General features: G+C 43.2%; 2 protein-coding genes across 2 annotated transcripts; one reads left to right on the forward strand and one right to left on the reverse strand.

Moving 5' to 3' along the window:
• The first annotated feature begins 1,117 nt into the window (after positions 1 to 1,117).
• On the forward strand, positions 1,118 to 6,736 carry smu1a (SMU1 DNA replication regulator and spliceosomal factor a). Its single transcript, XM_034543598.1, has 12 exons — positions 1,118 to 1,229; positions 1,517 to 1,727; positions 2,333 to 2,485; positions 2,971 to 3,081; positions 3,196 to 3,324; positions 3,423 to 3,542; positions 3,652 to 3,768; positions 3,860 to 3,987; positions 4,109 to 4,235; positions 5,204 to 5,371; positions 5,494 to 5,646; positions 6,020 to 6,736. Exons 1-12 carry the CDS (start codon positions 1,204 to 1,206, stop codon positions 6,116 to 6,118), a joined length of 1,542 nt encoding a protein of 513 aa, XP_034399489.1. The 5' UTR covers positions 1,118 to 1,203; the 3' UTR covers positions 6,119 to 6,736.
• A 2,371-nt stretch (positions 6,737 to 9,107) lies between these two features.
• Positions 9,108 to 21,684, reverse strand: elp1 (elongator complex protein 1). The gene is made up of 36 exons (XM_034543574.1): positions 21,549 to 21,684; positions 20,352 to 20,566; positions 20,123 to 20,275; positions 19,771 to 19,852; positions 19,340 to 19,420; positions 19,070 to 19,155; positions 18,795 to 18,985; positions 18,558 to 18,681; positions 18,376 to 18,469; positions 18,030 to 18,260; positions 17,771 to 17,941; positions 17,599 to 17,677; positions 17,359 to 17,514; positions 17,157 to 17,263; positions 16,537 to 16,640; positions 16,368 to 16,421; positions 16,160 to 16,265; positions 15,367 to 15,482; positions 15,197 to 15,270; positions 14,560 to 14,638; positions 14,396 to 14,475; positions 14,175 to 14,315; positions 13,976 to 14,061; positions 13,533 to 13,681; positions 12,961 to 13,084; positions 12,668 to 12,765; positions 12,189 to 12,390; positions 11,992 to 12,053; positions 11,467 to 11,529; positions 11,307 to 11,367; positions 11,108 to 11,221; positions 10,804 to 10,903; positions 10,590 to 10,717; positions 9,767 to 9,921; positions 9,337 to 9,415; positions 9,108 to 9,242 (listed from the first exon to the last, which is right to left on the reverse strand). Exons 2-36 carry the CDS (start codon positions 20,499 to 20,501, stop codon positions 9,175 to 9,177), a joined length of 3,948 nt encoding a protein of 1,315 aa, XP_034399465.1. The 5' UTR covers positions 20,502 to 20,566; positions 21,549 to 21,684; the 3' UTR covers positions 9,108 to 9,174.
• Between the last annotated feature and the right edge of the window lie 87 nt (positions 21,685 to 21,771).

Below are 21,771 nucleotides of genomic sequence, written 5' to 3' on the forward strand. Positions count from 1 at the left end.
TGTGTGTGTGTGTGTGTGTGTGACTCCCAAATCCTCCTCATCGCTCTCCAATATATTTCTCCATCTGCGAAAAAGCAAATGAAACACAAAGGAGGTCTGGTGTGTCACTCGGTGCCAAATTAATTTCCAATGTGGATAAGGGGGGAGGAGGGTGGGGGGGGGGGGGGGGCACAGGGGGGGGGGGGGGGGGCTCTCTGTGGGATTATGTCATGATTGCCCAAAACAATCAACCCCGGGCTGTGGGGCTTGCGGACTGAACGTGGCGCCGCGCACCGAGCATCATCGTAACCTTGAAAGACCTTCACTGGCAGAGAGGAGAGAGTCAACAGGGCCTCTGAGTCATCGCTGTGCCGATAGCGCCCCCTGTCGGTCGTCCTGGAAACACACGAGGAACTCATTTCTCACAGTAATCCTGCTGGTGGCAATGGGGGGGGGGGGGGCTCTTCAAAGACCCTTGTTGGTCCCTGGACTCCCCTTCGAGATCTCAGGCGTAATATTCAATCAAAGGATCGACGGTTTGATCCCCGGCTGCACTGGTCCATGTCCACGTGTCCTCGGGCAAGACACATAACCCCCGATTCGCACCCACTGGTGTGTGAATGGTATGAATGTTAGATAGTCCTGATGGCTCGTTGCATGGTGGCTCCTGTCATCAGTGTATGAATGAGTGTGAATGAAGACATCATAAAGCGCTTGGAGGTCGGAAGAGTAGAAAAGGTTCTCTGAGTTGAACTCAATTGAATAAAACTTTACACTTAAACTGCATATGCAGGTTATCATTATGTAAATCAGTATACGCTTAATACAATCTTCAGTTTTGGCAGTACCCCAAATTCATACGCAATTAAAAAAATTATATATAATTCTCAATTAAACAATTGCACAATTTCGATAAAAAACGGCAAAATATATTTAAATACATTTTTTAAAAAGCATTAAATAAAAATTAATTCAAAAAAGGGGACAATTAAAAGCATATATCATAGGCAATGCCATTGCTGAACCGCATTAAAGAGATTTTAGATCGTTTTAAAATGAATAATGTAATCTACCGCCTACAAAAACAACGAGTTTTATTTTGAAAGGGCCCCTGGCTCCCTCCCGTCACTTCCGTGTTTGCGTCAGTCCTGCGTGCCTCGTCCTGCTGCTCCTGCAGAACCAGTAAAGAGTGTCTTTGTGGCCCCTGTTTTTGGATAAATAACCATGTCTCTGGAGGTGGAATCCGCGGAGTGAGTAGTCCCGTTAACTCCCCGTGAAGCGGGGCGACTTATCGATCAGTTAAATAGACAATAACTCCGCTTTTTAATACATTTCCAGTGGGTGAGGCCTAACCCAGCGTTAGCGCCCTGAGCTAAGCTAACAAGCTAACTTATGGACATAGTTTGGATCCGATTTTCAAACTATAAGCGGCTACATTTAACCGGTTATTATTATTATTAGCCCTTAATCAATGCATCAACGGATTGTAACACATTAAACATGTAGTAAATATGTGTGTGTGTGTCTTTTTCCTCAGCGTGATCCGGCTGATCATGCAGTACCTGAAGGAGAACAACCTGCAGCGGACTCTCGTCACCCTGCAGGAGGAGACCACCGTGTCCCTGAACACCGTGGACAGCATCGAGAGCTTCGTGGCCGACATCAACAGCGGCCACTGGGACACCGTCCTGCAGGCCATCCAGTCCCTGAAGCTGCCCGACAAGACCCTGATAGACCTGTATGAACAGGTGAGGCTTCTGGACCACACGTTCACATGTTTGATATCCTTCGACGTTCCTTTTTTAGTTTTATTTCCTTCCACCATCACGGTCTAACATCACCAGAAAGAGGCTTATGAGTCGGTATCTATTTACAATAATTAAAAGGCGTGTTTGAGCCCATCATTGGGATTACCCTGAGCAGAATGTATATATATATATATTTTTTTTTTTCTTTCTTTCCTTTTACCCTGTTGGTCTGAATATGTTGTGACATTTTGGGCCTGAAATGTTTCTAAATCTAGTGAGTAGCTCCCAGATTGCTTACTATTGTTTTGTTGTTGTTGTTGTTGTTGTCATAGAACTCACCAGTTGTGTCATCTAGCTGCTCCTCTCGTCTCCTCGTGGGCGGAGGTGTTGTTGTTTCATGCATATTTTGTCCCCTTTCATCTCTACAGAAATGTTTTGACTATATTCTAATTTCTTAAACTTTCTACCTGTTGACTTCTTTGAATGAGATTGTTTTAGTTTATTGTTTATTTCCCAGCATTGCTCATGTCGACGGAAGCTTTCAGTGGAACAGACCTAGTGCGTCACGCTTGTCCTCTAAACCTGAAGGTCCGCGTTGTTCCCAGGTGGTGTTGGAGCTCATCGAGCTCAGGGAGTTGGGTGCAGCCCGTTCGCTCCTCAGGCAGACCGACCCCATGATCATGCTGAAACAGACGCAGCCGGAGAGGTACATCCACCTGGAGAACCTGCTGGCTCGCTCTTACTTCGACCCCAGAGAGGTGAGTCCGAACCGGGACCGTCTCGGTCCAGGATCAGCTGGTCCTGACCTGGTTCTTCATCGGGGGACCTGTGTTTTATACCTACGCTTTAGGCAGATCCACAGAGCATTAGACTCTAGAGTACATACATTAGTATTTTCTTTTTTACTCCATTTAAATTACTGGAAGCATGTTCTTCCTAAGCAAGAGAGCCTCATGGAATGTTAACTGGTGTGAACACTTTGTTCTTATAACAGTAAAACAACAGATTTTGGAGACATTGGGACATGAAATGAATTCAAACCCAACAGCGTCTTTTGAAAAAATATTTTTTACTGTAAAAAACACTAACAATAATCCGTCCATACAAGAATAACAAGAGGGAGAAATATAATACAACACACTTCAGCTGCGTGTGCCTTTTTAAAAAATATATATATATATTGAGAGCATCTGAAAGATTGCATTTGCGTGGAGTTTTTTAAGAAGTGTTTGTCGATGTCCAGGCGTACCCGGACGGCAGCAGTAAGGAGAAGCGCCGGGCGGCCATCGCCCAGGCGCTGGCGGGGGAGGTCAGCGTGGTGCCGCCCTCCCGTCTCATGGCTCTGCTGGGACAGGTACGCGATGCACTGTGACGATGTCGCTCCTCGGTCAGAGGCTCGTTTGAAACGCACGTGGAAAATCCAAAATAAAGTGCAGATGATGACGTTGTTCACATTGTCATCCGTCAGTCTCTGAAGTGGCAGCAGCATCAGGGCCTCCTGCCTCCCGGTATGACCATCGATCTGTTCAGGGGCAAAGCCGCCGTTAAAGACGTGGAGGAGGAGCGCTTCCCCACCCAGCTGAGCAGACACATCAAGGTACCAGCGCCGGCTCCCAGTCGGCTTCACTGGTGCTTTCAGCCCAGCATCGTTTGGATTTCACACTTGACGTGACTCGTTTCCTCTTCCCCGCTCAGTTCGGACAGAAGTCTCACGTGGAGTGTTCCCGATTCTCCCCCGACGGCCAGTACCTGGTCACCGGCTCTGTGGACGGCTTCATCGAGGTCTGGAACTTCACCACCGGCAAGATCCGAAAGGTAGCTTCTCCCAAAAAAATGAAGAAGGAAAAAGAAAGAAAAACCCTGCATTGAAAACCCCAGACTGTGGGGTCGATTTTATATGAACACCTCCTGCTTCTGCTCCCAGGATCTGAAGTACCAGGCGCAGGACAACTTCATGATGATGGACGACGCCGTGCTGTGCATGGGCTTCAGTCGAGACACGGAGATGTTGGCCACGGGAGCCCAGGACGGAAAGATCAAGGTAGACGAGAGGCGGCGCTCCTATTTCTATGGTTGCTTTTACATCCCTTTGCAGACACTAAGTGTGTGTGTGTGTGTGTGTGTGTGTGTAGGTGTGGAAGATCCAGAGCGGTCAGTGTCTGAGGAGGTTTGAGCGCGCCCACAGTAAAGGAGTGACATGCGTGAGCTTCTGTAAAGACAGCAGCCAGCTGCTCAGCGCCTCCTTCGACCAGATAATCAGGTAACGCTTCTTCTTCCTCCTTCAATGGCGCCTGTGCTTCTTCGCCGAGGGTCTCTTTTCTTTTTCTTTTTGGGGGAACCAACGTGCTGCTGTAACGGTTCTTGTGTTTTTCTTGCTCCAGAGTCCACGGGCTGAAGTCGGGTAAAACCCTCAAGGAGTTCCGCGGCCACACCTCCTTCGTGAACGAGGCGGCGTTCACGCCGGACGGCCACCACGTCATCAGCGCCTCCTCGGACGGCACGGTGAAGGTGAGAGGAGCGCACGTCTTGGTGCTATTAATTCATTCATTAATTAATTAGAGAGATTTACAAGGACTTTAAATGACCGCAAACAACGTTTTTTTACACATCAAAGAAGAATCTGAGGAAATATGATTCTGTGTATGAAGGCCGACTATAGAGAGTCGACTAATTATTATCCATCTAAAACTATATATTTATCTATTTATTGAAAAGCTATTTTTGAGTCTGTATATATTTACAATAATGAAAAGGTGTGTATGTTATGTTGTCAGAGCCAATCACAGGGCAGAATGTAAGAATGAATTACAATGTAATATACATTTAAATATAATTCTTGCTTCTTTGAATACATTGTCTCAATATGTTGCTAAATTTGAATATATAGTCTCAATATGTTGCTAAACTTGAATATATTGTCTCAATATGTTGTTAAATTTGAATATATAGTCTCAATATGTTGCTAAATTTGAATATATTGTCTCAATATGTTGCTAAACTTGAATATATTGTTTCAATATGTTGTTAAATTTGAATACATTGTCTCAATATGTTGCTAAATTTGAATATATTGTTTCAATATGTTGCTAAACTTGAATATATTGTCTCAATATGTTGCTAAACTTGAATATATTGTCTCAATATGTTGCTAAATTTGAATATATTGTCTCAATATGTTGCTAAATTTGAATACATTGTCTCAATATGTTGCTAAATTTGAATATATTGTTTCAATATGTTGCTAAACTTGAATATATTGTCTCAATATGTTGCTAAACTTGAATATATTGTCTCAATATGTTGCTAAATTTGAATATATTGTCTCAATATGTTGCTAAACCTGAATATATTGTCTCAATATGTTGCTAAATTTGAATATATTGTCTCAATATGTTGCAAAAAGTTGCTAAATCTAGTGATAAAGTTTCCCCGTTGGTGTCTCATTGCCCCCCCCATCCTCCCTCCCTCCCCCCCAGATGTGGAACATGAAGACCACGGAGTGCTCCAACACCTTCAAGCCTCTGGGCACGTCGGCCGGCACCGACATCACCGTCAACAACGTGGTGCAGCTGCCCAAGAACCCCGAGCACTTTGTGGTGTGCAACCGCTCCAACACGGTGGTCATCATGAACATGCAGGGCCAGGTCAGTCACGCCGCCGCACCCGGACACCCAGCAGCAGGCCTGGGGGAGTGTCGGTAACTGTGTCTTCACAACTGAACCCTCTTCGTGTGTGCGCGCGTGTGTGTGTGTGTGTGTGTGTGTAGATCGTGAGGAGTTTCAGCTCCGGTAAGAGGGAAGGCGGAGACTTTGTGTGCTGCACGCTGTCGCCCCGCGGCGAGTGGATCTACTGCGTCGGCGAGGACTTTGTGCTCTACTGCTTCAGCACCGTCACCGGCAAGCTGGAGAGAACGCTGACGGTACGTCCGCTGATCCCGGATCAGCGCGGCCAACAGGCGCCACCTCGGCCCAAAAGTTCTGTTTTGTCTCGTTAACGTTTGCCGCGAGGAACTCTTGATCTGGTTTGTGAAATGAGAGGTTTTCTAGAGGAAAACCAGCCTCGGATAACTTCTCTATATGCAACTTTTCATATCTATTTAGTGTTTTTTTGTACAGCTGCAAATACAGAACACTACAGTGTATAATGCACCAGTACAGCATCATTGCATATGAACCATTTCTTTACCAATGTCCTGTTGCACCTTGGATCCGGCTCTAATGATCTCATCGATCACTTTGACCCCGTCGTACCTGATTCTTCATTAATTAATTAAGAACCGCTTTGTTCTCCAGGTCCACGAGAAGGACGTGATCGGCATCGCCCACCACCCGCACCAGAACCTCATCAGCACCTACAGCGAGGACGGCCTGCTGAAGCTCTGGAAGCCTTGAGGCGGGTTTTATACCAGTGAATATTTGTAAACCAATGGCGGTGTTGCAGGTTTTGGAGCGTGAGCGCAGTAGAGCCTTTTAAAAAAAAAAAAAAATGTTTTTACCTGAAACTTTTTTCACACAAAGCAACATCTTCATTTTTTGGATACATTAAGAAAGTTGCTGCCGTATTGGTCCCCATTTAAAAAAACAAAGACATTTCATTCGTCCATGATGTTTCAGGTAAAATAATGAAGGTTCTGCTGAGCTCGTGGGAAGTGGGGGGGGGGGGGGGGGAGAGAAGGAGTGTAGATACGAGACTCGGTTCTGTTTTGACAAAAAAATCCACCTTTTTTGTAAATATATTTTCTATTTGCATTTTTTTGTTTTTCTCCAAGAAGACCTGGTTAAATAGTGTTTTGTTTGTGTCTTTTTTTTCTTCCTCCTTTTTAAATTTAATGGCATCACTCCAGATTCTTTTTTAAAATTTTTTTTAAAATCTATTTTGTATCCTGAAATTACTCAAGTTATTAAATTAATACATTAAATTTAATAACTACGTCATTGTAATACATTGGAATGAGACTTTTCCCCAATAATATCTCTGTCATTAAAGCTATTTAACCAGAACAATGAAAACCTTTCTTTAAACTTGTGGTGTCGGTGAATCTGAATATGAGGAAACAATTAAATGTACCTAATCAGAGAATACAAAACATTATTAAACATTATTTTATGGAGAGTTATGAAACACTAAAGTTCCCACATACAGCCTCTGTGTGCTGGAAAGAGGAGGAGCTTGAGCCCCATGGTCGTTGGTGTCAAGACTCAAGAGGCAGGATGTTGACTACGATACTTCAAAATAAAAGCATAGAATTTGAAAGTCTTAGTACTGACTTTTTCCAACATTGCTCCTGAAAAGAAAACTGAACTGCTGATGATTTTAAAAAGCAAAGCATGAAAACAATACTTTCTAAACCAGAAGAGTGATACCCACTCTTGTATATTTAAAGCTACAGCCAGCCCCTTTGTTAGCTTAGCTTAGCATCAAGACTGGAAACTGGTAAAGCCGCCAGGTTGTGTCCAATGCTTAAAATGTGCTTATTAACAGTAAGCTATGTTTTCACTGGGCTGTTTCGTGAATATTTACACCTTTTTAAATGTAGCTCTGAAAAAGAGATTTCCTTGATCCTTTTGAGGTTTTCTCTCGCACACTTAAACTATTTTTAAAGGACATTTATTTTAACATTAACCCTCAACGGAGTCCCGATGGTACAAAAATTCATTAACATTGTGGTTGTAGATTTTCTTTCCCTGTAACTCGAACACACACACATGATGGTTGCATCATAATCTATGTTGCATGTCTCTGTTTCGGTGCCCAAAGAGCTGCAAATGTTCTATACATCGGTGAGTCATTAATTAAATTAAGGACCGCCCCGTTTAACAATAAACTCCGTATCATTCAACGCGGATCTGCTCTGAACCCGGTCAGTACCGACGGTCCAGAGTGGGCTTCTGGGAAATGTAGTTTTGCGACAGTGCTACATTTGACCTCCTCCTTCGTCTCTGGTGATACAATCGTGGTACTTGTTGATGTTTCATCTCGACCGATGAACTCCTGAGAGTTTCCAGGCCGGTATCCTGTCGTCCTCCATCAACAGGACAGACGGTGGCGTACGGGAGAGGACGAAGGACCTTCATCTTCGTCGCTCTCTGCACAAGCGCACCTGTTTTATTTCTGTGTTTATTCATTTTCATTCACAGCTGATCACATCTTTACTCATGCAAACCTACGACGGAGATGGCTTTAGTTGCATCCGGTGTGCAGACATTCAAGGTGCAACAGCCACACATAATGTGCCGTCATAAAAAGTTTATAATATGGTAACAAAAAGTAATTGTTAAAGCTTCAAACGGCAGGATCTCATATGACTCACATCCCTTACAACGTTGAACTCAGCCCGCCGTACGTTTAAGGGCTTTAATTTGCCTCAATTTGCTTAATTAAGACTAATTTCTAAAATAAATCAAACATCGATGTGTCAGGTTTAAATGACTAGTCAAAGAAACAATTATATATATATATAAACATAAATGTATTGTTCGTTAATTAATCGTTGCTCGTTACAACTGAATGACGAGGAGGATTTAAATGAAAAGGGGCGGAGTTTAGAAATGTCTCAGCACCTGTCTGTTGAATGGAGGTTGTTGGCACTAAAACCACTTAAACCATAAAAAGACATTTGTCATCAAACTGGATGTGATACCATGTGTGAACTTTATCAAACATGACGTATAAAAGATGATGAAAATAGAAAGTCGTCGTCGTAACGTCATGAAAAATGTCTCAAAAGGTCTGAGATACAGAAATGCATGTGATAGAAAGTGTCATTAAAAATAAACAATATAGTAAGTAAAAAAAAAAAAGTGATAGTATGGTATGTAATGAAAAGGTCGAGGCATATTATGTGGTAAAAGAATCCTAGTATACGGAGATATGGCATAAGAAAAATAAAACGTCAATAAAAAGTTGTAAAGTATGTCAGAAAAAAGTAATATGCCATAAAAAGGCATAGTACGGGATGTAATGTTGATAAAATAGTTATAAAGTGTGTTGTAAAAATCATAAAAGCATAATATAGTAGGTCATTAAAAAGTCATATTTAAATATTTTTTAATGAATACAAATAAGTATAAAAATATATAAATAAGCATAAAAAAAAAATGAAAAAGGGCATTAAAAAAAAAGTTACTATAAAGTTATATGAATAAAAATTATGGGATGCCATTAAGAAGTCATGGAAGTATTAAAGAAAATATGAGAATAAAGTTCCCTTTGGGCTCGGAACTCGTCTTCATCTTCACGACCCTTTTTCTTTGTTTATTGTTATTATTAAACAACAAACAGCTGGATGGAGCTCCTCTTCATCCCCACGTTTACAATTACAGCGCTTTCAAAATAAAATACTACTAAAGAAGGAATATAAAAAGAGTAAAAGTGTCGACATAAGAGGAAAACATCAACCGACACTTTATTTATTACATAATAAACATTTTACTTTACAGTTTCAGTTCTACATGAGAACGGCGAGCTTCCACTTGACCCCGCCCCTCATCTTTGGCGGCATCAGAACCTCAGCAGCTACGAAAAGGAAAACAAATAAAAAAATATTAATTACACAAACACACGTCACATGATGAGTTATGAATAAAAAGAGATGAAAGGCGGTGCCGACCTGGTTGAGGGGCTGCAGGTCTCTGCTGCTGCTGGAAAGACGCCATGATGCTGTTTGCGGTCGAGTTCGGACCCGTGAGCTGAAAACGAGCCCACGTCAAAAACACACGAAACAAACGTTCTTAATATTACTGCAAATATATAAAAATATATATAATATATATTTTTATATACATATATAAATAAAAATATATTTTTATATATATATATATTTCTTTTGAATATATATATATATATATATATATATTAAAAATAAATATATATATATATATATATATATATATATTAAAAATAAATAAATAAATAAATATATATATATATATATATATATATATATAAATAAATATAAATATATAATATATATATATATATATTAAAAATAAATAAATATATATATATTTATATGTATGTATGTGTTGCGTGGTGTCCACCTGAGCCTGGTTGCTCGCCGGGCCCTCCGGAGCCCAGACCTCGGGCACGGCCGCCTCCATCGCCTGCAGAGCCTCCTCGTAGGCCGGCTGCAGCTTCTCCGCCTGCTTGTCGAACTGGAACAGCACCAGAGCCTTCAGCAGGCCGTGCACCTCCTCTGGGGGACGGGGAGCGGTTATGATCAAATTGTATGAAATATCATTTAGTTTAGCCAAATGAGAACGGTGTCACGATGAAAGATATATATTTTTTATACAATTATTAGTACAGGATGCCACAAAAAGTAATTGGATGGTACGTCTTGAAATGTGTCAAAATTCTCTCATTAAATATCTTGCAATGCAAAAAAATAAGAAATAATAAAACAAATACAACATTTAAATAATGTAATTGTAATTTATGTATGATTCCAATTTTACGTTTACTTAACTTTTCTTTTTATGATAATATGCTATTTAATCTCATTATAAATACATGAAACAATATAATATATATATATATATATATATATATATTTGTATTGCAAGATATTTAATGAAATATTTGACATATTTTAATATATAGAAATAATTTTGACATATTTTAATATATATATATATATATATATATATATATATGTTTATTTTCATATTATTTTGCGTATATATATATATATATTTATATATTATACTGTATATATAAAAAAATATATATTTATATTAAAAATAATACTGTATATACAAAGAAATAAAATATTAATATACATATTAAAAAAAACAACAACAAGCAGCCGCTTAACCTAACGCAGACTCAACCGGTGACCAGCAGCCTCTGGAGTGCCCTCACCTCTCATCTTGTCCACGGTGGTCAGGATCTCCCCCAGAGCGTAGACCAGCGCCCGGTCCTCCATCGGGCTCCCTTCCTTCAGACTCAGCTTCTTCCTCTCGGCTTTCCGCCGGTTCTTCGACGACCTCCTGCAGGTCACGAGCGCCGGCGTTAAACCGTTCATAACAATTCATCACGTGTGTGTGTGTGTGTGTGTGTGTGTGTGTGTTCTTACGAGGAGACGCGGGAGTTACTCTGGGAGTATTTGGAGCCGCTCATCACGCTGCTGGCCTCAGAGTACAGCTCGGCATCGGGGCAGTCTGGACCGTCCTCATCTGAGGAAGAGGACCGAGGGTTATTATCATTATTATTATTATTACGGCAGAATATCTTTTCTACTTTACTCGACATATTGAGAATAAAGATGCTGCTGTACACCTGGTCCGATTAAATGTTTATGACCTTTAACCTTGAAAGAAAACGTACTTCTTCCTGCCTCCAGGATTTAAAGACACATTATATTAGAAACATGGCCTCACCCAGCATGCCCAGCCTGGCCTTCTCCTTCTGCTCCCGGACCACCGCCAGCCGGGCCCTGTGCCGCGTGAACGCCGCTACCTGGGCCTCCAGGAAGGCGGTCTGGGTGCCGACGGCTGACGCACACAAAGACGTTATTATTATTATTATTATTATTATTATGACGACGATGTTTCATGGCCGGGGGGGGATGGGGCGTACCTTCCAGCAGAGCCGGCTTCAGGTTGGTCTCAGTGATGTCCTGCCGGTCGTGCATGTAAATCTAAAGCAGGACAAATAAAACAAAGTTAAGCTCGAGGTTTATTTGTCAAAAACAAATAAATGGAGAAACAAAAAGTGAAAATAAAATAAAACTACGGACCAATCGGAGCGCCTCCTCCCAGACTGAGCCGGTGATCAGAGCCAAGATGGCCTCCTCACAGTCCTGTTGGGGGGGGGGGGGGGGGTGAGAGTGTTTTTAATAATTTAGTAAAGTAATAGTATATTATGTCATAAAAAGGCACAGTATGGGATGTAATAATTTTCATAAAACGGTCATATTTAAATAGTCTTTAATGTAAATACGTACATTAGTCATTAAAAAAACCCTCACAGTAATGTCCGTTTAAAAATAAAATAAAAATAAATAAAATAAATAAAATAAATAAAATAAATAAAATAAATAAAATAAATAAAATAAATAAAATAAATAAAATAAATAAAATAAATAAAATAAAAATAAAATAAAAATAAAATAAATAAAATAAATAAAATAAATAAAATAAATAAAATAAATAAAATAAAATAAATAAAATAAATAAAAGTTACTATGAAGTTATAGGATAGTATGTCATAAGAGGTTTAATAATTCTACTTTAACGTCATTAGCAGATGTTTTTCCTCTTACTTTGGCGTACTGGTCCAGCAGCAGAGCAGCTTCTGCGAATCGTCGCTGCTCAATCAGCTTCTCTAGAAAAAGGGAAGGAAACGGTTTGAAGATCCACCGCCAATGGCGCTCTGCAAGGAGTGAGTGAGTGAGTGAGTGAGTGAGTGAGTGAGTGAGTGAGTGAGTGAGTGAGTGAGTGAGTGAGTGTCCCTCCTTACCTGCCAGGTCCCTGGCCAGCAGCGCCAGCTGGTCGGCCGGCAGTGGGATCTGCTGCGCGGTGCAGATGGCGTTCCTCCAGCTGGAGCTGCTGGCGAACGCCTGCAGGGCGCCGACCGGCTCGCCGCATCGCCACAGCAACAGGCCGGCCTGCTCCGCCTGCTGCTGCTCCATCAGGTGCTCGGCGTAAGCGCAGCTCAGAGCCTTAGAGGTCAGAGGTCAGAGTCAAAAATGTGTTTTTAAAAACAGCCAATGTCATTGGAACTATTACTATAAAATTAATTACACTGCCTGTCCTCGATTAAAGATATTCTTAGTGGACTAACACCAGTTTGTGCACAAAATAACCACTTTAAATCTTGTGTTTACCAGAAATGAGCTCAAACGTTCCTTGGAAATATGTATAAAGCATTACAAAAAATGTGGCCAGCCTTATTTCAAAATGGCCCCAAATATTGAAGAGATTAAAACCCGCCTGCACCTTGTAGTGAGCGCCGTCGGCGGCGTACAGTCGCAGAGCTTCGCTGTGCAGCTTCTGCTCCCTCACGAGCTGCAGGGCCTCGTGGAAATGTTCCTCTCCTGAACGCGGAGTGAAAGTAAAAAAACGAGGATTAGACGAACGGATCGACGGCCATCTTCCAAAAAGAGCCTCTCTCAGCTTCCTGTCTGACCCGAGGCCAAAGGGGGAGGGGGTGGGGGGGGGGGGGTGCGGAGCCGACAGGAGCGCCGAGGCCAAAGGAGGGGGCGGAGCCGACAAGAAGCGTTGGGACTGACCGCACTTGCTGAGGTGATGCAGGGCCTTGCTGTAGCGCTTCAGGTGCTTGTCGATGGTGTAGCGCTGGTAGTTCGTCTCCAGGCTCTTCAGCATGTTGAGGAAGGGGAGGTACTCCTTGGGGTCCTGCGGGGGATCGTAATTAACGGACACATCGTTATCACAGCTCAGTGTACAACAATTATTTAAGAATCCTGGTGCTGCATTTAAAAAAACAAATGTTATAAACATAGAAAATGTTTTGGTAATTTGAAGTAGTGACCTCTTGTTCTCTTCGTATCTTGTTTTATTTTTTTAATCGTTTTATTCTCTTGTAAAAAACACATTTCACACAACATATAAAAAAAAAAAGAAAATAACAGTAAACTATCTTCCTCCTGTCAGAGCTCATTCATAAATAATAATAATAATAAAAAAATGTTTTAAGCACATTGCGGCGTAAATGAACATATTAACGAGCAAATCGGTGGAATTTTTGGCAGCTCAAAAGCCTCGTTAAACATCGCAGGTGGGCGTGACCAGAAACGAGGGCGTTGCGCAACACAACCCGATCGTCGCCGCGTCGTCGTCGCACCTTCTGAGATTTCTCGGCCACCATGAGCACGAGGTCGAAGTCGTACGTCCCCAGAGAGTGTTCGTACAGGTCGTTGACGTTGACGAGGAAGAGGAGGTACTTCAACGCCTCTTCGGCGCTCACGGCCCCGGCAGCGCGAGGAGGGTTCACTGGAGAGGAGACACGATGAAGAGCGAGGGTGTGTGTGTGTGTGTGTGTGTGTGTGTGTGTGTGTGTGTTCAAAAAATGGTCCGTTTTTAATCTCATTTAATTTCTCTCAAGATGGAAATAAAAACATTTAAAAAAGGGATAAACGAGCGTTTTTATATTTTTGAGGAATCTGAAGAAAAAGACACTTAAGCTAAAAAAGTTTAAAACCCAAATTAGATAGATTTCTACTTAACTGGTCAACTGTACCGTCACAAGTATCTTAATTACTAAAAATATTTAAAAAAGTGGCTCACCTCGAAGCTCGTGGACCTTCTGCAGAGCGACCTCCAGCTCCGGGACCGTCTTCTTCACGTGGGTCGTCAGGACGGACAGGAAGAACCTGGTGGGGGGGGGGGGGGGGGGGGGTCAGTGGTCTGGGTCAGTGGTCTGTGTCAGTGGTCTGTACCTGTACCTGGCTCAGGTTTCTTGATACAAGTTTCGGCGTTCACTGACTTGTTGGGGTCCATCGATTCCATGGCGCTGCGTAAAGCGTCGCAAACCACGTCCACCTTCTTCTGCCCGGAAACCGGCCGGGTCTGGACCGGGCTGCTCTCGGGGCCCCGGGGGTACATGGTGCTGGTGGTATCCTCCTCCCTGGGTACCAACAAAAAAAAAATTAAATGTATGAGTAAAATACTTAATACTGAAACAGGAAAAACTCTTAAAGGTCTTACTTGAGCTCAGTGACGAAGAGGTTGATGTGGCTGATGGAGCCGAGCTGCGTGATGAAGGCCTCCATGTTCTCCAGGAAGACCTGCGAGAAGTGAACGGACACGAGTCAAAAACGCTGAAACGCATGTTAATGAACAGAAAGAAGATGAAAGCTACTCGTCTGAACCTTCGGGTTGTGGTCGTAGAGGAGGTTCAGGTTGATCCTCAGCTTCCTCATACACTCGAAGGACTCTCTGAACCTCAAACTGAAGGAAAAACAAACGCGTTAGAAACTGAAGATTATTTTCCAGGTATTTAAAAAAGGTCAATTTAATTTACATGTATTCTACTTCAATGGAAGCGTTAATTAAAAGACCTCGTGCATCATTTGACATCAGTGAATATTCACTATTACAGTCAAGTTGTGCTCTAAAATGTTATGCTGCAGTCTAGTTTATGTTTATCTTAGATATATATATAAAAAAAATGGCATAGATATTTTATTTTATTGTAGTTTCTATTACTAATTCCATATTAAATCGAATTTTAATTTTTTTTAATCACTGCTGATTTATTATTTAACTTAAATCGTTTTTTCCTTTTGTTGTTAAATATATATATTTTTTTCCGTCTCCCACTAGGATTTTATCTCATTGAATGTATTTATGTATTTTTTTAATACTATAATATTTTATTCGTCTTTAAGAACCAATTAAAAAGACATTAAACAAAATTTAAAATTAAAAAAAAAAAAATCACCATCTAAGATAACACTCAAAAGTGATTTATTAAAAAAGACACAAGCAGGTAATATTATAACTCACCTGTCCAACCACTTCCTGAGCTGAGCCAACACCAGCGCCCGGTGATGCACCGTCTCCAGGTTCCCACGAGGCATCTGGCCCCAAACACACCCAAATCAATCAGCAGCACGGGGAACTGTGTGTGTGTGTGTGTGTGTGTGTGTGCGTGTGTGTGTGTGTGTTAAACCGACCTGCAGAACCACTCGGGTGTCTTGCGGTACCACGGTGACGATCCTGGACCCCCTCTCCACCCGCCGCAGCGACTCGTCGTTCTGACCTCCATCGGAGGCCAAGGCGGCCTGAAGGCCTGCGGGAGGTCAAAGGTCATTCAACTCAAGTTGTACCGTAACATGTACCAACACGACACGGATGTTCTATCGTTGACCCCGGAGGTAAATCATGAGCTGCATAATAAGCTGACAGTTGGTTTGTGGGAGTACATTAGTTATTACTTGGAGTTAAAATAGTATGTTTATCTATAAATAGACTATTGCTACTCATAATTCACAAATGTTTACCCATGTAAATAAAAAATAAAAATCAAACTGTATTGAGTTAGTCTAAATGTTTATTTTTACCTGAACACTTTTCTCGTTTGTGTGTGTGTGTGTGTGTGTGTCTGTGTGTGTGTGTCCTACTTCTGACCAACGTTCCTTTCAATAACGGAAAACTAAATATGTTTTTTTTTCCTCCATGACGATGAAATTCACCCCTAACTGTGAATATATAAACATCCAAAATTGTTGACAAGAAAATTTAAAAAAAAGTGGGAAAAAAAAGGAAAAAATAACCACAAATTAATGTTTTTTTTTTCTTTCTAAACAACAGTTTTCTTTTTGATGTGCGCGTAATATTATGAATACTATAGTAACAAAGTAACAACACGGTGCGGGGGAGAAAGAAACCAGGGAAATAAAAGACTTTGTTGTTGTTATTTGACAAAAACTTGAATAAATAAAAAACACATAAACTCATGAACTCGACCTTTGACACTGAGTGTGGTGAGTTGGAGGCAGCGGCAGGTGTGGGAGTGAGTGGTGATGAGGAGGAAGTCGTTGCAAACCCCGAAGGAGGAAATATTGGAGGCCAGCTGAGAGAAGAAGAAGAAGAAGAAGAAGAAGACATGAGTGAAAAATAAATAAATTTAAAAAGAATCATATTGAGGGAGCTGGTGAAATAATAACCAGCGTACCTCTGTGTCTCCAGCGTACAGGTGAGATCTGTCCGTCAGGCCGAGGAGGTACTCCTGAAGGCAAGAAGGCACGTATGCATTGAGGCCTGTTCACTTATACGTGCACTCGTGTCATTCCGAGTGCACGTGGTTCTAACGTGGTTCTAACGTGGTTCTGACGTGGTTCTACCTCCCCGCTGATGCTGCAGAGCGCCGTCTGAACGCAGGGAACCGGGAAGTTGATGCTACAACCGCTGGCGTCGCGCCAATCCTCCACGGACAGCTCGGCACCGTCTACACGCACATTTAAAAACAAATAACAAGTTGTTGTTTTATTCTATAAACGTATGCGAGGAAGCAAGCGTCAATAATACTGTTAATGGCAAGAAAATCACAAACATTTACTGAGAAATGTTTTCAATTTGTTAATTTAAGTACATATATATATATATATGTACATATATATATATATATGTATTTATATATTTATTTAAAAGAAATATATATATTAAAAAATATATATATATATATATTTTTATATATATATATATATATAAATAAAAATATATTTTTATATATATATATATATATATATATATATATATATATTTCTTTTGAATATATATATATTAAAAATAGAATAATGATATTATTTTTTTAATATAAATAAAATAAATATGTCTATATATATATATATATATATATATATATATATATATATAAAAATAGAAATAATATATATATATATATTTTACATCTGCACAATCTCCATGCTTTGCAGAGTGCTGTTGTTGACCAACGGTGGCTCACCCCAGCGCAGCTTCCTGATCTGTCCGTCCTCCAGCTGCAGCGCCACCGTGCCGGTCTGAGAGCCGTGAACCGCGCTGACCACGACGCCGTCCACTTCTACCTCAGAGCTGCAACAAAAGATTTAAAACGCGGCGCTGGAATAATTCATTTCAATGGATTCAATTAGTGAGCCGAGCAGGACGACGAGTTCAGCCCCGCTGACCTGACAGTCAGCGTGGCGTCGGCGTCCCGAGGGGGGCGGAGCATCAGCAAGGTGGAGGAGGTGGGCGGCAGACTGGAGCTCACGCCCACAAACAGCTCGTCCTGAAGCCACAGTAGCTGGCGCAGGGCCAGAGGCTCCTCCCCCGGAACGCTAACCCTGCGGGGGAAAGACGAGACGTTCGATGAGACGAGACGCAGGCGCGCGACGGAGCAGCAGACGTTCAGGACGCGGGTCGTTCACCTGAAGGTTCTCCGGAGGACCAGCGGACGAGACGTCGCGCGGAACCCGTCCGTTGTTTTCTCCACTTGTTCTCCTGAATCTAGAATTTGGAAACCCAGAACACAACGAGCGAACCGTCAGTGTTTACACGGGTCACGCATCGCGTCTCTGACGTCACGATCGCATGACTCACCTTGGGCGTAGACCGAGATCTGTCCGTCGGAGGTCAACGCCGCCAGCCGATTGGTCCCCTGAGGTTGGCAGAGGAAGGTCACTTGGTTGACTGGCGAGGTCAGCTGGAGCTCGAAGGAACACATGGGAGGAGGAACCACGCACTGCCGGAAGTTTGTCACCAGGATTTTATCTGAGAAGAATATAATGAACATTAAAATGTCGCGTTGGAAAAACCTTCCGTCCGATCCGCGTGCTCTCGTCCCGCCGACCCTCCTCACCGCCGTCGATCACGGCCACGTTGGCGTCAGCGGCGGCGTCCGTCCCGGGGCTCCTCTCGGTCGCCCAGCCCCAGTCGTAGGTGACGCTGGTCCAGCCGCGCGTCACCACGTGGAGCCTGAGGGGCCGCTCGGGGTCCCAGCAGACGCAGACCGGGGCCTTCCGAGAGTCTCTGCCGAAGTCCAGGCTCTGCTTCAGGTACCAGTGGTAGTTCCCCGCCACCCACAGCTGGACTGCAGAGGGATCCAGGTTCACAAGTAAATAATCCACTCATTATTTAATGGGTGGGTCACGTTGGAGAAACCAGCTATGACGTGGTCCGACGTGTTCAAAGCGGCGACGACTCACTGGAAGCGTTGACTTGTTGGTCCTCTCCGGCAGCCAAGTCCTCCAACCACACCGCCAGCACCGTGGAGTCGCTGTTCCACAGCAAATCCTTCACCTGAAACACACAATCAGAGTCTTTCTTTTAATGGTCATAACGGTGAAAAGGTCCTTTATTCATATCCATTAACTCCTTGTACTCGTACCTTGGCGTGGTCTTTGCTGAAGGGGAGGGTGAAGTCTCCGTGCAGAAGGCCGTTCTTCTCCATGAAGACCACGCTGTGTTTGTTGGGATGTCGCTGAGTGCTTGCGATCAGGCTGCCGGAGGGTCTGAAACGGCAACGCTCACCTTTTTAAAATACCATTTCTTTTATTCCCCCCTTTTTTTGGGGGGTAAAATTGTCATTCATCCAGAAAATACCGCGGAATCTTTAAATATTTACTTCCAGCAGAGCGCCTGCTCCAGGCCGTTGATGGGCTCGCTGGTGGCCTGCAGGACCCCTTCCCTGTTCCAGACCCGGACCTTCCTGGCTCCGGTCTGGAGGCAGACGGCACTGACGGCGAACAGCTGACCGTCGCCTCGCCACGTGACCCGCGGCGCCCGGTCGTCCCAGGCCGCGGCCGGCCGCACCTCCTGTTGTCGGGCGCATCGTTTACACCGTTCAGAAAATCATCACGCGAGACAAAAATGTTATTGCGTAACGGGTCGAACGCCGACCTGGATCGTCCTCTGAGCGGCCTGCTTCCCCTCGGAGCCGTGGAACTGAGTCTCCTTCTTCCCCCAACCCACCGTGACGAACTTCCCTGCAAAATAATACACGTTACATAATGTTATTGTCAGCTGTATCCTCTCCTGACCCCCCTGTAGGCCCTGACCCCCCTGTAGGCCCTGACCTCCCTGTGGGCCCTGACCCCCGTATCCTCTCCTGACCCCTCTGTGGGCCCTGACCCCCCTGTGGGCCCTGACCCCCCCTGTGGGCCACCGTACCTTCACCAAAGTCGTCCTGGTGGATTCCGACCTCGGTGATGGGCTCAAAGTGTTTGGTCATCATGATGATCGTCTCCTGACCTGCGAGAACAAAATGATTAGTTTTTAATTAATTTTTCTCATTCCGAACACCGATTAATATGTTTAACTAAGAATTAACTCACTGAGCGTTGATAACATTGATCATAAAAATAAGAAAAAAAATGGTGCTACCTTGAAATGTCTCAACTACCTCTTCTTTATGATAATTCACCTCGCTATGACAACCAGCTCCTCCCCCTCCCAGACAACTGGCCTTCATGAATAGACTTAATATCGGGAGGCTTTCAGACGGCCGATTAAAAGAATTAAACTTCAGATTTAAAACAGCGAGTACATGTTTTATTTGTTTTTAAAGTAACGTGTTTTTGACGTCGGTTTAACGAACTGACCGGTAGTGAGAACGACGAGCTCTTCATCGGGACTCCAACTCATCGACGTCAGGCCGCTGTCCACACTGCCGACACACTCCAACTGCGGAGCACGGACACACACACACATTATGAAGGTTTTAATGTCTATATGTGTGCGTGTGTTACCATATTTGGTGTTTAATGTGCTCACATTATAATATGATTAACGAGGACCCTCTGACATAATGCATCCCCTCGCCCCTTATACAGACATTAAATAAAAAACAACTCTAACCTGAACACTAATGCCAACTCAAAAATAATAATAAAATAAAACGAGAGCTGAAGAAGCCGCTCCTCACTGTCCAGGTGTGTTTTCTGAGCCGCTAACCTGGCAGGTGTTGAAGTTGAAGAGGACGACGTCGCCGCCAGCCGTGGACAGACACGCCGACTCCAGCTCGGCCAGGTCCTGCAGGCCGACCACCGCGCCGCCGCCGTCCTCCGGCAGGAAGCCGCCGGCCGTCAGCGAGGCCTCGCTGACCACCTGCAGGTTAGAATAAAAGTGAGCGTGGCCGTCGCCTCTCCTCCAGAGGACGGGAGAGACGACGGTACCAGCTCACCTGGCCGGTGCGCGGGTCGTACTCCGTGATGGAGCAGTGAGACGCCACCAGCAGCGAGCCGGTGTCGGCCCGCACGGATAAACGAAGCGGGGAGCCGGGGCCTCGCAGCTCCGTGCTGCGCAGGCTCTTCAGCAGCTTCAGGTTCCTCATTTCAACCGCAAGGAAACTGACTGGAAAAAAAAACACACGCGGAGCCCCGAGTCTGGACCCCAACGCTGCAAAACACATGACACACATTTCATATGTTCGGCGCTGAACACCTTTGATGTTCACCTGGGTGACACATCGGTACAATATCATGACTGGGATGATCTCCTCCATCACGGTGTGGTTTGGATCGGCCACCAAACAGGACAGAGACAGACTACAACGCATAGTCACCACTTTCTGCACTACATCCCCATTTCACTGTTGTTGTTGTTGTTGTTGTTGTTTATATTGTACATGCATGTTGCTATTGTTGTCTTTAGTGTCTTTATTTATGTCATTTGTAATTTACATGTGTATGTACAATGAGAGCGTACGTGTAACCGGAGTCAAATTCCATTTATGTGCACACATATCTGTACATGGCCAATAAAGCTGATTCTGAAACACGGGAAACCCTTCTGGGATTTAAATGATAGAAATGAAACGTGTGTGTGTGTATATATATATATATATATATATATATATATATATATATATATATATATGCATGCAGTTGTTTTGGTGCCGCAAACACATCAAAAAAATTCCATTTATTCTGTAGATATAGATATATATCTATATAGATATTATAAGCACCAAAACAAACTCGTAAAATATCACATTATTGGAGATATTCAGACCTCAATCCTCAGCACATCCCTGTATGTATATAATAGTTTCACACATGCACAGAATGTAATTTGTTTGCACAAACATTTATTTGTTTACTTCAGATTCACACACTATAACTTCACTCTAGATTGTTGTAAACACAGCATGAACCCATTATCGGACACTGCCCTGCCCCAAACACTTTATTATATTTAATACAAGCGTTGAGACGGTAAACGGCATAAAGACAGGTTGGGTATCATATTTAGCATTAATGCTACATATTGTCTTACTTTAACGGGCACACACGTCATACAGAGAAGCAGCGACGTGTTTCATTCAAGAGTTTCCACCAACAGACCGACAGTGAACACGTGAAGCTTTAAATAAACTCACCGTGAAGGAATGAACCCGTTAAAACGCGCAGCGTCAACAACACAACAACGTCAACAACACAACAACGCGCGTGTGGCTGTCAGACCGGTGACCTTTCAACTCTGACGCAGTTACGCGACGCCGCGGCGCTGGCGCCCCCTGGCGCCGTGGAGTGGACGTACAACTTCTTCTTTTTCTTTTTCTTCTTCTTCTACTTCTTTTTTTGTTGTTGTGTTTATTGGCG

This window comes from Cyclopterus lumpus, chromosome 10 (genome assembly GCF_009769545.1).
Source record: "Cyclopterus lumpus isolate fCycLum1 chromosome 10, fCycLum1.pri, whole genome shotgun sequence".
NCBI classification, from domain to species: domain Eukaryota; kingdom Metazoa; phylum Chordata; class Actinopteri; order Perciformes; family Cyclopteridae; genus Cyclopterus; species Cyclopterus lumpus.